The sequence below is a fragment of the Neolamprologus multifasciatus genome, chromosome 4, assembly GCF_963576455.1.
Source record: "Neolamprologus multifasciatus chromosome 4, fNeoMul1.2, whole genome shotgun sequence".
Taxonomy (NCBI): domain Eukaryota; kingdom Metazoa; phylum Chordata; class Actinopteri; order Cichliformes; family Cichlidae; genus Neolamprologus; species Neolamprologus multifasciatus.
Window position 1 is genome coordinate 16,204,108 of NC_140442.1, and position 16,748 is coordinate 16,220,855.

A 16,748-nucleotide genomic window follows, 5' to 3' on the forward strand; every position below is an offset into this window, starting at 1 on the left:
GTAAATGTTGTTAATGTTTCAGTATCTTAGACTCTGACAAAAGACTTCAGGCCTTGTGGGTGACATGTGACCATTTGCCAAAGGCCCACAAAGCCAACTTCAGGTACTCTATATTACTCTCTTTTAATTACTATCATTTATGCCAGCCTTTTTAAAAAATGTTTTAAAATAACACTGTTTTTTTGTTTTGTTTTTTTAAATTTAACCTTTTTTGTACATGTTTATTCATGTGAGGAATTGACCAGATTTTGATCACATTTCACATTTCATTTCTTTATATATTGCCAGAAAAATGGAAAATTGGAGCTGTAATTTATTAAAACATTAGCAAAAGATAAAGATATCATCATTATTCTTGAACAGTTCAGTCTGTGCTCTCTGAGAGTTCAGTCTTTTTTTGCCATTAAGTTATCTTCAGGAATACTTTAATGCTGGCTGCCTTTTGTTCTGTTCTGTCAACATGATGTCTGTGTTGAGGTCCAGGCTCTGGAGAGATCAGTCCATAGTTACACTGTTTGTTCTATCCAGGTGTGGTTTCCCTGCGTTGGCAGCAGGTTTGAGATGATTGTTATGCGGAAAAATGAAGCCGTTGGCATTTGGGCACTTTTCAGCTGGTATTGCATGTTGGAGCAAATCTTTTTTTGTATTCATAATTCAATTTTGGCAAGATCTCAGACACCACAGGCTAAAATGTGGGGCCCCAAACCACAACAGATTTTGCAGTGGATTTTTAAGTGGATTTCTTGTATAATTTGGCATACCTCCACATATTCCTATTCCCACTTCCACTGAGACCATTTCTGATGAGACTTTAATGGACAGAAGGTGAATCAAATGAATGGGACAGATGCATCGCTCAGATGCTGCATCAGGTCTAAAAACTCTGCTGGATTTTTTTTTTCAAGTAAATAGCTCTTTAAGAATCATCTTTTTGGTTAAACAATGGGAATAAATTGCCTTTGCAAAAGGCTGCTGGTAACAAATTGGCTTTACGGTTACAGCTTCTTTGTTAGGTGCAAACACAAAAGTGGTTGTTTCTGTGAGTTAAGCACCTTCTTTTTTTCCCCTTTATTCTATGTCAGACTGGTTCAGGAGTCAGTTAAGTGGTTTAATACGCTTAACAAAAAAATGAGTGGAAAAAAATCGCAACATTAATTCAAAAAATGACAAGAACATCTGGCTCCTTGAAAGCAAAATACTTAGAAATGAGGGTTGGCTCAAGACTTTTGCACAGCACTGTAGCTGAAAAATAGGTGCGTATTTCACCACTGTACCAGATGTTACTTTGATGCTCTAGTAAACCAGTTTACTGGTTGAGCCTCTCAGGCCACATTCACAGCAAGGCCATAACTTTCTCAAGGAGTCAGAAGCCCACCAGGTTGGGGACAGTGTATGATTAAAGGTGGGAAAAATATTTTGGAGATATTTTTGTTTCTTAAGGCAGTTTGTGTCTCTGTTGCAGGTATCTGGTGAAGTTCTTGGCTAAACTGGCTCAGGACAGTGATGTTAATAAAATGACTCCCAGCAACATCGCAATAGTCCTGGGGCCTAACCTGCTGTGGTCGAAGACAGAAGGGTGAGAATGTCATGGACTGTTCACCTCACTTTTATGTCATTATTCTAAAATGCAAAGCTCGTCATTCTCTTAGGCTGACTGACCTTCCTCCCATTCTTATCTCCGTCTCTGTGCTCGTACTCAGGACGCTGGCAGAGATGGCAGCAGCTACATCTGTGCATGTACTTGCCATCATTGAGCCTATTATCCAACACGCTGACTGGTTCTTCCCTGAAGGTGAAACACTGTTGTTGTATTTGCAATAATTCTCCTTCTCTCCGTCTTTAAAAGGTTACGTAGAACAGTTTATTTGTGCATGCTGTTTAGCGTGCTTATTCTCGATGATATAATCTGCCTAAACTTTTGCAGCGTGTGGTAATGCATCAGTTGAATGCTGCTGCGAAAGATAATATTTGCATAAATTTCCATTGTTCATTTGTGGAGTTTGCCAGCACTTAGTTTTCATGTAACAATGTTAACGCGCAGGCTCATCCTCTGTGGGTTGACAGTAGGTGCTTGTCGAAGCTCATTAAATTGATGAATAGCAGCTGAAACGGTTTCTCTCTACATTAGCCAGCAAGGCTAAGAGTCTGTAGCCATGCTCGTGAGTCTGTAGGATGTGGCTGAAGCTCAGAGCACATTGTTAACCAAATTCTAAAATTAGCATGCTCGCGCTGATTTTGCAGGATAATTTTACCCAGTTCACTATCAAAGCTCAGCATTAAGTTGTTATGATGATGAAATCCCCAACTATAATTCAGTTGTGGTTTCTATAATGAATTTACTCCTCTGTAACAGCTGAGCAGAGGGTGCATTTTTAAAATAACTTTACTGAGCCTTAAAGAAAAGGATGCAGAGTCTGTAGGTATCTGCTAGTCCTCATTTTTGCTAACTTGGGTGACTAATCTGGACCTTTTGACTCTAGTTTTGAGTATTTTTAATTAAATTATCTGGAGAAAAAAGGCTTGCCTTTATAATTATTGTGTGTTGCTCTAGTTTCAGTGAGGGAAATTGTAGTATTCTGTTTGTGTGTTAGTTGGCACTTATTAGGTGGTATGTGTATAAGGCTACATCCACACGTACACGGGTATTTTTGAAAACGGAGATTTTCCGTTTTCGTTTTAAAAAATAATCCTGTCCACACGTAAAGGCAGAAATGAAGGAAAACGCTGCTAGGAACATGCCAAAGCAGCAGGTGGCGATATATTCCTAACCATGTAGAAATGTTGGCCAATCAGAAGTCTAGAAGCCTCGGTGGGAAATAGTAAACAAAGCTGGGGCATAGAAGCAGAACCGAGTCGTATGTGTGGAGGGACAGTAACTGTGTGTGTATATGTAAGCATTTAGACACTGCAGAGAGTATTAATTAACAGTAACAGTATTGTAGAAATTCATTTCACCGAAACAATAACGTGGCGCACAGTGTGATGTCAAAAAATGTGCACACCTTTGACGCTGCGTTTTCTCCGTTTTTCTCGTCCACACGTAAATGCAAAAACTGAGTTTTTAAAAATATCCACCCTGGCCGGAGTTTTTAAAAATCTCCGTTTTCAGTGACCAAAAACGCCGTTTACGTGTGGACGAAAGGTGCAAACGCATAGAAAAATCTGCGTTTTCAAAAATACCCGGTACGTGTGGACGTAGCCTAAGTTATACACCTGTACGGTCTCCTAGAGTCAGCTGTCTATAGCACACTCTACCATCTCTTGAAAATATCATGGCTCCAAGTGGCCAGTGAGTGATGTCACAGAGGCTTTGTGCATCTTTTGTATACAGTCTTCTTGCAAGCTGTAGATCATTTTTAATTTGCTTCTGTCCTCCAGAGGTGGACTTCAACGTGTCAGGCATGTTCTCCTTGCCCAGCCATCCACCCACCCCGGACCCCGAACCTAGCCTGGACAGGAAACGCCCCGGCAGCATGGGGCAGGACGGGGACAGTCACACCCCTCGTAAAGACAGGTACCTGTCTCGTCCCAACCTCAGCCTCAGCCTGCCCCTCACCCTGCCGTCCCGTCCCAAGACACTGAGCAGGCAGGAGTCGAGGGGCCCAGCGGTGTCGGCCCTTTATGTCGTGGCCAACGAGTCCATCACGGTCACTGAAACGCCCACTGAAGATCTGCCCAGTCCAGACTTCAAGGCTGTGCCGCAGTCTAACGTAGATCCCACGAATCCAGTTACTAATAAGTGAAATAAGGGAAATGATGCTTTGTGTGATTTGTGCACTACATTTGTTGTGTTTTAAGCTAATCAGTTATATTTTGCTGAGATTCGTCCGTAACATGACCATAACATTTATGAAACACAAAGCCTTTTTAATAATGTTTGGGAATCCATTTTTGTCTCAAGTATTTCTCTTGTGTTACTGTTGTGTACTCTTGTGTTATCTCCTTAATTTCTAATTAAAGCTTAGGTTGCACTGTAGGTTGCTGGTTTTATGTTTTGCGTGGGCTTGCATTTTTGTCATCTTTTTTTTTTTTTTCTCTATTTCACCTGTCGCCGCATTAATGTTGCAGTTCAAAGTTGTTCTATTTTAAAGGTCACTCATGTGGTTTTATGTCATCTTTGGGTTCTTCTTTCTGAACCGGTTTCGTTCCACTCAGGAAGTGGCGTTTCTTTCTGTCTCGACATCACAACATCTCTCACTGCTCTCGCTGGGTTCTTTCGAGGGGGTTTTTGTTTGTTTGTTTTTGTTTGTCATTTTTGTTTTCCTCTGTCTCTGAGTCTCTTGCTCCTTCACTCTTGATCTGATGGCCTGTGGTTTGCCCTCCTGAACACTCTCCCCTCTCCCCCCCCCCCCCCCCCCCCCCTCCCTAGCCCTGTTAACAAACAGCCGGAGCCCGCTCCTCGCAGAACCAGCGTCTTAAATAGAAAGCAGTCACCACTAACCTCACCCACCTTCCAACCCCCATCACCCCCTCTGGAAGCCGGGACTCCTACACAGCTCGAACCCCATCCTCCTCCTCCTCCTTCAGAGGCTGAGCAGCCTGGCTTGAGTGTTGCTGGCGGTGGTGGTGGTGGTGGTCTGGTTGGTGGGGTCCAGGTAGCCACAGTGCAACATCAGGTTGTAACCCAGCTCAGCACAGACGAGAGCAGGTAAGGAGTGAGCTGAGGTAGCACCGGTACTCCACTGCAGCCAATCATCCGATCCGGAGCTCGCCACCCTTTGTTTGCCATGTATTTGATTAATTTGATTTACTAGACATCACAAAAAAAATCATGAGAATAAAAATGTCTATAATGTCTGCAAGTATTAAATCTGCTTCATTAATTAATAATGTAAATAAATGAAAGACACTGTTATGCTTTGCACAACTTTCCCCCTGCCCTCTGTTTGTGATGATCAACAGAACTCTCGGTTTCTGTTTATAAAGAGAAGCTGTCTTTCCTTCCTGTCTGCTCGTCTGTCTGGTGGTTTAACAACTTTGAAGCTTTGAAGACTTTGTTTTTATGCATGTGTCTCATTACTGAACACTTGTTCCATCCGCTGAATGGACTTCTTTCATGATTTTTGCATCCTGTGCTTTCTTCGTGTGTTTATCGATCCTTTTGAGTCATTCTTTCTGTAATAACCTAATCAAGTATAATTATTCTTTGAATGGAAAGGTGTGCAGTTGGTTTTATGCATGAGCACTGGTGCTGCACTTGATCCTTGAATGTTAAGGGTGTATGACACGGAAATGAATTAATAATTGGAACTGTGGTGTTTTCACAGCCCGGCCCGTGAGCACATGTCCACCCCGCCTCCGCAGAGGAATGGTTCAGCAGTCCATCTCGCTGTAGGAACCCCTCAGGGAAGCTCCAAAGGGCCTAGTCCACACATGGTCCGCAGAGGTGAGGAAATCTAAATCTGCTATTTTAGTGGTTAATATAGCAAATGAGATCTAATAAATACGTTTTCCTCTGAAGGCACCAAGAAGCAAGCCCCAGCCCCACCCAAACAGGCTAGCCCGTTCGCCTCTCAGCTCAGTAACACCCAAGCACCCGGTTCCCCACAGCACCCACTCATCACGCCCCGTCGTGTCCACAGCAAAGATGCCCTAATCCAAGCTCCGAGCCATCCACCCCCACAGCCGCCTACACCCCAACAAGCCCAGGGAGAGTCAGAGCACTCTCCCCCTAGCAGTCCCACCCCTCCTGACACTCCGCCGCTCTTCCACTCTGGATCTCTTCCTCGACCCTCGAGGCCAGCTCCAAAACCGAAACCCCGTCCCAGCATGCCACCGCCTCCGCAACCGGCAGCAAATGACAGTGGCGATGGCATGTGCAACTCGGCCTCCAAGATCATAACAGGTAAACCAGTCTGTGTCTCAGTTTCTTTTTTGTATAAAAGGTTTGCATCATCGACTTAAATGGTGTCAGCAATACAGTGTGGCAGAAATCAACTACTACAACAAAAACATTGCTAAAATAAGTTGTATGTGTACATACAAAGCTTTAACCTCTAAACAGAGTAATCGTTGATTTGGCCACTTTTGCAGTGCAGTGGTTGCAAAGATGTGTGATATTTTTATTTTTTATTTTTTTTAATATTTTTTTTAGTTATTCATTAATTTATTTTTTGTTAACTTTAAAAACTCCACATAAGGGTCGTGCATTCGAAGAGCTACCAAGAAAAAATACAGGAGTACAGAAGAATATGCAAATTAAATATCAACAACAATCTTGTGCAGTACGGTGATTAATTTGATGTGACCCCAGATAATAAACCACATAATAAATCATTAATCTGAAATGATCATGTAAATAACTGTAATACAGTTTTAGTAAAACTACAGTGCAGTTCAAATATTAAAATGTATATCTGCTAAACTGACCTCCGAGTAATGGTGAAGTATAATTTTAACTTAACATCTGACCACTTCCACCATGGTTACACTCCACCTTGGAAAACAATATAGATAAAAGGTAATTGTTGTTTATTCAGACAAGTTTTTGAAGGAAGTTACCAGATCTACTGAAGAATAGATGCTTTCTTTGGTGTTTTTTTTTTGTTTTGTTTTGTTTTGTTTTGTTTAAATTATTTTCTTTGTGCAGACATTCCCATTATTGAACTCACTCACTTGCTGGCCGTCTGCTGGTACTATATTCACTTCTGTTATTGAGTGATTTCAGCTTCTTCTCGGAGCAGTGCTATATTTAGCTCAGTGGCTTTTGGTTTCACTGTCTCATTTTTGGCTCACACACTTACAAAAGAGCTGTGGTGATCTGATGCATGACGGCATATGTGTAAATATTGCAGATGTCTGAGCTGCGGGCCTGCCTGTAAGATGAGCTTTGTAAGGCAGGTAATGGTAAGGATCTGATTGGCTGATGCATTAACCTCGGTCTGTGTCTACTGCATGTGCATCTGTCTGGGGGAGAGAAAAGTGGCGTGTGTGGGCGTGCACATATACATTTATATGTAGGCTTGGTGCTTTTGTCCTAGGCTTTAGCTATGCTTTGCAACAACACTAACATGCTTGCAGTTTTTTGTATTTGTGGTTACTAACAGACTGTGTGTGTGTGTATTCTCTTGAACAGATTTTTTTTTTTTTTAATAACTTGCATTGCATTTAAAGATTAACACACCAAGGAAACTCTCATGACTGCCACACCAACTAAAAAGAGTTACTTAAGTAGTGCTGGTTAGAATAGATTTATTTATGAGAGCAGTCCTTGGTGTCTTGCTGTGTGTGCGTGTGTGTATGTGTGAGTGTGAGCTCCCCAGTCTAAAACTGTGTGTCTATATATGGTTTGGTTTATTGATTTGTTTGCTGATTGGTTCCCTTCAATATCCTCTCCAGAAGGAGGCCTGGTTCTAAAGGGGATTGGAAGAGCTATCATTCCTGAGGTGATTGAGGACAAAGAAGGGGAAAGCTCTGCTGGTCAAGAGCCTGCCACCGCCACTACTACCACTAACACCCTCCCAGCCCTGAACCCAGACCCCAGCATCAAGACAGAGAGCACAGCTTTTTAAAGTCTGGGCTTGACTGTTTATGATCAAACATAAGACGGGGTAACTCAAAATGAAATCACTCCGGCTCTTCAAGTACCGCTCACATGATGTCAGAGTGTCGCTGGAAACGAATGGCTCCCTTTTCCTCTGCTATACTGACTCGCACCAGAAACCTCATCTTAAGTTAGTCGTTCAGACCACAAGGGCCCTGTCCAGCTATCACTTTCCACATTAGACGGTTTGCTCCACATACTGCTTGGGTATTCTCTGATTGGACTGCAGGGCCTTGTGAGGAACAAGGCTAGCGGGGCTTTAACATAAAACCTCAGCAATATCGCAGCTGGCTTCAGAATGCTGGTAAAGTTAATCTTTTTTTTTATTTTTTATAACTATTACTATTAAATCTTCAATTATGCAAATACTTCTTTAAAATGTGAATCTGGTTTTACCACATAAACCTAAATAAAGAAAAAAAATTTCAGTGAGTAAATAATTCCCTCATGTCCACAGCAAAGGAAGGACCAAAGGAAATGACTGTTAGCCAAAGCAAACTGAGTTCAAATGTTGAGCCATTGTTATGGTTGCTAATGACCAAATATTTTAGTGTGAGTGCAATATAACAGCTTCTCTTCCACTGCTGTCCCATCCCAGCGTGCACAGACTGCCATTTATTAGTTATTCAGGGCAGTTTTCAGTTTGAATTTTCTTTGATTTCCATGGACCTGATTCACAAAGCTGACAAAAATATAACTGATTTTTTTTCTCCTGCTAAATGTAACTGATCATTTTTCTATCACACTCAAAAGCTATGACCAAACTCAAGCATGTGATTAAAATTTGTAGAATATTTTTGGGGGGTTTTCTTTTTTTTTTTTTTACTATGGCTCATTAGCTTTGCCTTATTTTCAGCTTTTTTTTCTTTTGGTTGTTTAAGCATTTTTATGGTGGTTCTTCTGCACAAAATGCACTGCGCAATGCGTTTTTTGATCTAAATAAAGATTGTTCAACAGTTTTTTATCTTGAATGATTTTTTTTGTCAAAATATTGCTCAAATGGTCTCTTCTTTGGAAAAGAAAAAAACAAGTTGCCTGCACTCTGTCCATTTTGTTGTTGTTTTTTAAGCAACAATTGACATGACATTTTCATATGATTCGTATTACAAAAGGTCAACCACATTTTTGTAATTTTTAAGATAAAACTTTACAAAGAGTGAAAAAATAAAACATTCAAATCTCTACAGTCTTTCATGCAGCCCATTCTTTGTCCATTTACTGCCCATCAAGCCCAGTAACCAATGATAAAGGCGGTTACAGAGAGGCAAATGATGAGGTTTGCATTAACAATGAGTTGTAGACGAGGCTTTTCCTCCAGAGAACAGATCGTTTGTTCAGGTGCAGGAAGCGGAGCGGGATCATCTTCCTTGTTCCGTCTCTCCATCCCACACAGCCAGTAGAGGGCAGACATCAGCTTGGACTGACTGCGTACACTGCTGGCAGACGATGCTGAATCTAAAGGGTTAAAAGGAGAGAGGGAGGGGAAAAATAACTTGGAATTGTCTCATAGATGCGTTGAGCTGAAGAGTTGCCAAATGGAAAAGAGAGCAGGACAGAGACCCACCTTTCCTGTGATGACACGCTTTTTCATTGCTGCTTCCCACCTCTCTCCCAGTGGCTCCCACATCATCAGTCTGAATAGCAATTACATCTAATGTTGTGCTGCTTTGCTCTGATGCAAACACCTGCTCTCGAGGCTTCACTGGGTCGAGTCTTGTGAACCATGTGAGTCGACTAATCTGTTTTTGTTTTTTTAAAGAAACAAAAGTGACAGTCAAACTTTCTGAGAGTTAAAGAAATCTATGTATTGTAGAGAGGTGCGAATTACACTACATATGTTGAAATGTTCTCTTCAGACTTTAAAAGGTAATTAACAAGACAGTCTCATTATAAATGTACCCTGAGGTATTACTGACACCTAGTGGTGCTACAGAGCGATGTTATGAGCTGATCCTTGTAATGTTTCCATCCATCCATCGCTCATGTCTTAGCAAAGGTGTGTTTAAAGACAGTCGGCATTTTCTTGAAAGTTAACAGTTGCTTCACCTGCTCTGGTTTTGGCTCCTCTGTAGCCAAGCTCACTACAACCACCACAACGAGGGTAATGAAGGACAGCAACATGGAGAAGTAGAGGTAATGAACATATTTTAACACTGCAGGTCTGTCGTCCTCTTCATAGCACAGTGGAGCAGGGTAGATGAAGTCCAGTAACATACGAATACACCCGACCACAAGGCCAATAGTCAGGCCCCAGAAAGCACCCTGCACCAGGGAGGGAGTCAAACATCAGCATTATACACAGTATAATGGAACATGAATAGGGTTGCCAACTCCCTGAGAAATAAATAAGGGACACCTCGTGGCCAGGGCCGGGCGACCCAGTTGTCTTCACCCTTCCCAGTGTGGTGAATTTTTTAGCTCTTTTTTTGTTGTGAAATTATTTTTTTTAACCATTTGACTTGAATTTGATTTAAGTAGATGCGTATTCTTTGTGATATCAACACATGGGAAACAAAAATCATTTAGCCATTTATTTTTAGCTCAAAATGACAACATTAACACAATAAAACAGGTCTCTTTCTTAAACAGAAGCCTGTCATGCTTAACTTTTGATAATAAAAGTAAATCTTTCTTTAAAAGAACTCTGTCCTGCTTAACTTAAAATTATATAAATTAATAGAAAACAATAGAAAGAAAAATATTCTTGTAACAGTGCACATTTAGTGCATTTAGTGCAATTGGCTTCAGCAGAGGCATTATTTCAGCTTTTGCTCCCGTTTGTAAACCCACTTGTTCCCATGATTACGCGTCATAACTCATCATCATTATTCATCTATGTATTACTTTTATGTATTACTCATCTATTTGTTGTAATCATCTATCCTTGCAGTTGTTTATTACACAAAATAAATTATATTATCACACTTCTGGCCACATAGCGCTGATATTCACTGCACATGCCCATTTTAACCTTAACCAGAGGGTTTAAAAACAAACAAACCAGTGTTTACCATATCTGGTTCTGCCGTGGCCTGGTAGACAAAAATTGGTTAAGGGTTCCCCGAGCTTTCACGCCCCTCATGTTCTTCATGTGCCCACCATTAGAAGCACGCCTATGGAAAAAGTGCGCCGGCACACAGTGCAGTGCGCTTTATAGATGTTATCGTGCACTTTTCCAGCCAGGTGTTTTCCTTTTCCCATTCTTCCCTGCACTTTTGCAGCCTTTTTTTCTTTCTCTGAGAGGAACAAACATTGCTGGTCTAATGCCTGGCTCACACTGTGCGATTTTTGGCCCATTTTGAGCCGATTTTTGAGTCGTGATCGGCCCGATTTTGGCCTTCATCGTGCATAGTGTAGTATACGTGGGGTAACGAGAAGCGATTAACACCTCACGACCAGCTCCCGATCATCAATCGCTCGTGAGGGTGTCACCGCAGCCGCTCACACTGCTCACGCGCAAACACGTAAACGTCGGTGAAAAAGACGGAGCAGCACGGCTGTGCAGCGTGTGATCTGGACTCAAGCGATGGAGGCACAACTTGTAGAACTTTGGAAAGCTCATCCGAGCCTTTTCGATGTGGCATCACCAAATTATCACGACCACAACAACCGTGAAAATAGTTGGATTTACATTGCTGCTCAATCACAGCTGCCTGATCATGTTTGTCATTAGTAATTTAGCAAAGTTGATGGTGGTGTGTGTCTGTGTGAGTGAAAGACAAAGAGGGAGAGCGAGCGACAGATTTTCTGTTATAACCTTCATTTTATGGAGGCACAGTGTGACTCAGGTCGCATCAGAGCATCGGGCGGTATAGTGTGAGACCTGCATCGTGACCTACGAACTTATAACCCATGCGAGCCAATCGTGCAGTTTGAAAATCGCAGTGTTTGCCCAGCTTCAGGTGTACTGTCGTCTGAGACTTGCACCGCAGTGTCGGCGTTTGTTTCCCTGTTGGCCATGCTTTTTGTTGTGGTCATCTGTTGTCTTCCGGTATTTTCTCCGCAAGCGACCTTTCCTCAACCAATGAGATGAGCGGTAATCTGAATTGTCATACTCGAATTGTCATAAGTGTGCTGTCAGCTCATTGGTCACAAAGCAGGGGCGGGGCTGGGAATTATGTTTTCAAACAAAGCGTTAATTACATTAAAACTTATAGACTACTTTTGATTCTCACTGTATTACGGGACAAAGTGCGTCCCTTATTAGCTCAATACGGGACGTGTACTTTTGTTTCTAAATACGGGACGATTCCGTTTTTTAAGGGACGGTTGGCAACCCTAAACATGAATATACACTCAACGGCCACTTTATTAGCTACACCTCACTAATGCTGGGTTGGACCTGCTTTTTGCCTTCAGAACTGCCTTAACTTCTTTAGGGCATAGATTCAACAAGTTGCTGGAAGCATGCCACACCCAACAGCAACTGTGCCAAGTCACTTAAATCTCCTTATTGTCACATTCAAGTTCAGCAAGTCGTCCTGAACACGTCTGTCAGTCACATGGAATCATTTAGTTGTTGCCATGTGAATGGCTGTTTAGATATTTGCAGTAGCAAGAAGTTGAACAGGTGTACCTAATAAAGTGACGAGCGGGTGTATTTTCCATGAATTACTTGATCAATTGCAAGAACATTCTGAAGAAGAAGAAAAAGCAGTTTGCCTTCTCATTGGTCCTCTTCCAAAAGCAGCCCATGAGGAAGATGATGGAGACGGGGGGCTGGAGGTAAGTGCTGATGGACTGGATGTAGATGAAGAGCTGGCCACCCTGACTGGCCTGGACGACTGGAATCCACAAAACAGACACCACAACCAACACAAGCACAAACACTCTGCAGCACACACATCAAACCATAAAACGGGCGTTATGCAATAATAATGAGGTTCTGTAATGCACAGATTTGACAAAGAGCAGAAAACTAAAGGCGCTGAAATCTAAACGACACAATGCATTTAGCCATTATTGAGTAAAGTTTGGTGGATGAGCTCACATAAAGGGCCTTATACAAAGCTTTCTCAGACAGGACCACTTTAATTAAAGTAGGTTGTTATTTCCATCTGCAGTAATTCATATATGAGCTCTCTTATGGGATCACCCCACTCTTTGATTTTGCATGCATGCAAAGCTGGAGGCGGGGAGAGCAGCATCAAAACGCCTCTTACAGAACAGAGCAGGCATCAAAGACCACAAACATTACATTCATTAAGTCAGACAACATAAAAAGAAGGAGCTGAGGTGGGCGTGGGATTCAAAATAGCTTGCAGAGGCAGCAGCAGCAACTTAAACAGTGTCCCCTTTGTGAGATTTGTTGATTGAATCATAAAGGTTTACGCAGGTTGGCATTAACAAGATCGACTTACTGAACTAATACTATGCTCAGTTTTCCAAATGTGAGAATAAAGTGCAGAAATGCTTTTCTGCTCAAACTTCAGTCTCAGCATACGATATACATGCTGCATGTTTTATATCAGAATGCCCTGACGTGGTCACATACCTGCCCACAATCATGAGCTCCCATTCAGAAGCACGGGATCTGAAACTCTTCCACAGGTCCATGGTAAAAATGGTACTGGCACTGTTAAAGATGGAGGTCAGCGAGGACATGAGAGCAGCAATCATCACAGCCATCATCAAGCCCCGCAGTCCTGGGAGGAAAGACGCACAGTTACAATAAAAGACTCGTCACGTAAAGCATGAAGCAGGAAACGAGATGCAGCAGAAAGAGTCTCTCACCTGCAGGAAGAAGCTCCATGACCAGTTTGGCATAAGCGATGTCTGAACACCCCACTGGATTGTCACAAATCTCTCTGCACACCTCAGGTTCTGCACAAGCCACTTCGTCTATGCACAGTAGAAACACACACGCGTCAGTCAAACTCAAATATCCACAATATTTTTGTCTAGTGTTACCTAAATACCTCACACACTTTCAGCACCATTATGGAGGCTAATGTTATAATATGCAGTAATAACTGTACATCAAACACAGTATTCCAGCTGCAGCATACAGTTCTCACTGTACCTGTGTAAAGTATCCGGCTGATCATGCCGGGGATCATGATGGCAAAGAAGGGCAGAACTTTGAGGTACGCAGCCAGCAGGGAGCCTCCTTTTGCATGGGTCAGGGTCTTGGCAGCCAGAGAGCGCTGCACAATGACCTGCAGAGAGTCCCGAATTAAAAGCTGACCAATAAATATATATATATAAATATATATATGTAAAGCAGGTAACTACATATCTGTGTAATGTAAGGCAGAATGGAACCACAAAGCTTACTGCTATCACTCAGGAATTTATAAGATATCAGGGGCTAAACAGATGCTGCTGTGTATCTGGAAAGACTGTGAATGCTAATTAAAACTAACCGTACTTTTTCTTATCTCACTTCAGTTGGATCTTTGAAACATGCCAGCTTCTTTACGATGAGGATTTTCAGATTAAAACTCTCTGAGTACTTCAGAGAAAATTTTTAATTGGCGTCAACAAGATGTAAAAGCTCTAAGTTGTACTTTTATATTTTATAGATGAAAGATCTCGTGACATCTTACATCTTAAATTCATTTTCTAATGCTCATGTTGGTAAATCAGGGCTCACGAGCTCTGAACTGCCTTCACTGTAGAAATGAGGTTTGCCTATGAAGTCTTTGATTTGAACTCTACCGATTAAACACTCTCTGAGGGGAAAGCTTCCTTTCATAACTTTAACTTTCATAACTTTAGCTTTGAAAATCACTGACCTGATCAGAGCACCAGTACCACATGGATGGGATGGACATGCCGACAATAACACCAGGCCAGGGGAGGTCAGAAGTCACTGGATCTCTGAATATGTGGAAAGCATCTTCTCGGGGGATGCCACAGGTTGAGTTGGGTACACGAATTGATGGGATGGCGTTCCCGTAACCCTCCATGAAAGCATTCCAGCCTCCAACCTCCACAAAACCTACGCATAGAGGCAAAATAGTCAGATCAGCTAGATCATAAAGGGTTGGAAACTGGAAGCTGTGTTTTTCACACACATCCTCACTTACTGAAGCCCATGAGGGTCAAAGCTCCTGCCAGCATGATAGCAGTCTGAGCTGCATCTGTATAGATAACTGCAGCCAGACCACCTATGAACAGCAAACAGCACATTATGCACTTCTAGAAGCTGGTAAAATACAGAACAGCCAACATGAGTGGGACTGTAGCTCACCTGCTACAGTATAGATAGCAGTGACTAACAGCAGCAGCACCACAGCCAGGTAGATGTTCCATTGTAAGGCAAGCTGAATGAACAGGGCACCTGCATACATGTCCACCTGGCCAAAAACACACATAGGTTTATGCTAAGAAACTAGAGAGAAATTAAGCCAGACAAAGCTTCACAAAAGTGGATTATAGCCTACCGATATTTTTGTAAAGATGTAAATAAATAAGGAAAGGATGGCTATAAACAACTGAGTTCTTCTACCACCAAACCGCCTCTGCAGATATTCTGGCATCGTTGTCACCTGTAGAAGAAATAAGGTCAAGCTCTATGAGATCACGGGGGAATAAATGACCAAAATCATGCATGCAACAACTTATTGTTTCTTTTTTTCAGAGTGTGTGTAGAAAACTCACACCGGAGGCAATATAAATGGGCAGGAAGAGCCATCCCAGCAGCAGTACCATCATCATACCCTGTCAGTTAACAAATATCAGCACCATCAAGAACTTAAACCTATTAATATTTCATATCAAAGTTATTTTTGACAGATTATTTTCTTACATTCCACTCGTATGCAATGGCACCAATTCCCGCTGCAGCTCCTGACCCTGCCAGGCCGATGAAATGTCCACTGCCAATGTTACTGGCGAAGAGCGAAGCACCCACCTAAATACAGATGAGAGTCCGAATCAGAACATTTTGCCTCCATCTGACTTTTAAAGTGTGCTCTAGATAGAGTTTCTGCACAACTCACCGGCCACCAGGTCATGTTCTTCCCGGCTAAGAAGTACCCATCCACCGTGCTGCGCTTTGTCCTCCACATGGACTGGAAAAAACATGGGAAATGTTATAGAATACAGATATTATACAGAGGTCTTCACAATATGTTTTATATTTAAAGGCATTAGATCTGAATTCGTTTTAGTTTGTATGACAAAGAATACAGATCACCGTGTAAAAATGTTGGTATCATTTTCTGTGCTTACCCAAAGGCCGACTCCCAGCACCAGTAGAAAATAGATTACCAGCACCACTATATCCACGGTGTGAAGCGTACTGCCATGCCCTGGAGATGGGGATGGGGATGTGGATGGGGGCACGCTGGTCCCCTGGTGTTCTACTGGAAGGTCAAAGGTCATCTGGAATCCAAGAATTTAAAGTCAGTCTCAGGAGCCAACAGTGAATGAAGTAGAAAATTCTTTTCAGCTTAAACACAGACATAAAATTCAATTACCAGACTTTTTTTTTTTTTTTTTTTTACACATTGCTAGAACTGGGTTGGACTGGCTTTTTTCTTCATGGCATAAATTCAGTTAGTTTAGCAAACATTTCTCAGAGATTTTGATCCAGATCGACATGACAGGAATCTCCTGTGCCACCACAGTCTGAACTGTTGACAGAGTGGATCCATGCTTTCATGTTGTTTACTCCAAATCTTTTTTTTTTGGGAAAGGATGCCAAATGCTATCATTTTTCTGTAAAGCAAATTTACCTTGCCTATGGGTATAAATAAAGTTACCTTGACCTTGACCCTACTATCCAAATGTGCAGCAGAAATCAAGACTCATCAGACCAGGCAACATTTTTACAGTCTCCTTTTGTCCAGTGTTGGTGAATCCATGTCAACTGTATCCTGTTCTTAGCTGACAGCAGTGGTCTTCGGTGTGGTCTTCTGCTACTGTAGCATGTCTACTTTAAATGTTTGACATGTTGTGTGTTCAGAGATGCCCCTCTGCACACCTTAGTTGCAACAAGTGGGTATTTGCCTTCTTGTCAGCTTGAAGCAGTTTGGCCATTCTAGTCTGAGGCATTTTCTCCCAGAGAGCTGCTGCTCACTAGATATTCTCTCTTTTCTTGGACTATTCTCTGAAACCCTGGTTGTGTGGGAAAATCCCAGTAGATCAAAAATTTCTGAGATATTTAGACGAGCTCATCTTGCACAAAAACCTTAATAAAAAAAATAAAAACTCTATTCCGATGCTTGGTTAGAACTTCAGCATGTCCTCTTGATCA

General features: G+C 42.0%; 2 protein-coding genes across 6 annotated transcripts in view; one reads left to right on the forward strand and one right to left on the reverse strand.

The window, feature by feature from the left end:
* arhgap17b (Rho GTPase activating protein 17b) overlaps positions 1-8,402 on the forward strand; it is a 26,774-nt gene extending 18,372 nt beyond the window's left edge. The window contains exons 13-21 of one of the 5 annotated variants that reach the window (XM_085156645.1): positions 23-103; positions 1,463-1,576; positions 1,701-1,792; positions 3,379-3,514; positions 4,370-4,648; positions 5,268-5,386; positions 5,462-5,845; positions 6,795-6,846; positions 7,339-7,478. In XM_085156645.1, the coding sequence (XP_085012771.1) occupies positions 23-103; positions 1,463-1,576; positions 1,701-1,792; positions 3,379-3,514; positions 4,370-4,648; positions 5,268-5,386; positions 5,462-5,845; positions 6,795-6,802 (1,213 nt within the window). In that variant the 3' untranslated portion in view covers positions 6,803-6,846; positions 7,339-7,478. Of the gene's footprint in view, positions 1-22; positions 104-1,462; positions 1,577-1,700; positions 1,793-3,378; positions 3,515-4,369; positions 4,649-5,267; positions 5,387-5,461; positions 5,846-6,794 lie in introns of all 5 variants that reach the window. The other 4 variants (XM_085156646.1, XM_085156643.1, XM_085156644.1 and 1 more) reach the window with 4 other exon arrangements.
* On the reverse strand, positions 8,349-16,080 carry slc5a11 (solute carrier family 5 member 11). Its single transcript, XM_085156648.1, has 15 exons — positions 15,722-16,080; positions 15,490-15,561; positions 15,297-15,401; positions 15,149-15,208; positions 14,932-15,036; positions 14,739-14,844; positions 14,575-14,655; positions 14,281-14,486; positions 13,566-13,701; positions 13,277-13,384; positions 13,038-13,188; positions 12,206-12,374; positions 9,590-9,805; positions 9,108-9,282; positions 8,349-8,998 (listed from the first exon to the last, which is right to left on the reverse strand). Exons 1-15 carry the CDS (start codon positions 15,872-15,874, stop codon positions 8,769-8,771), a joined length of 2,073 nt encoding a protein of 690 aa, XP_085012774.1. The 5' UTR covers positions 15,875-16,080; the 3' UTR covers positions 8,349-8,768.
* Between the last annotated feature and the right edge of the window lie 668 nt (positions 16,081-16,748).

Excerpts from the sequence above, each read along its gene's own strand:
- slc5a11 (XM_085156648.1), bottom strand. The coding sequence starts at position 15,874 with ATGACCTTTGACCTTCCAGTAGAACACCAGGGGACCAGCGTGCCCCCA. Across the intron at positions 14,656-14,738 it reads TGCTATCTATACTGTAGCAG|GTGGTCTGGCTGCAGTTATC; the intron begins GTGAGCTACAGT and ends TGCTGTTCATAG. Across the intron at positions 14,487-14,574 it reads TTTGACCCTCATGGGCTTCA|GTTTTGTGGAGGTTGGAGGC; the intron begins GTAAGTGAGGAT and ends CTCTATGCGTAG.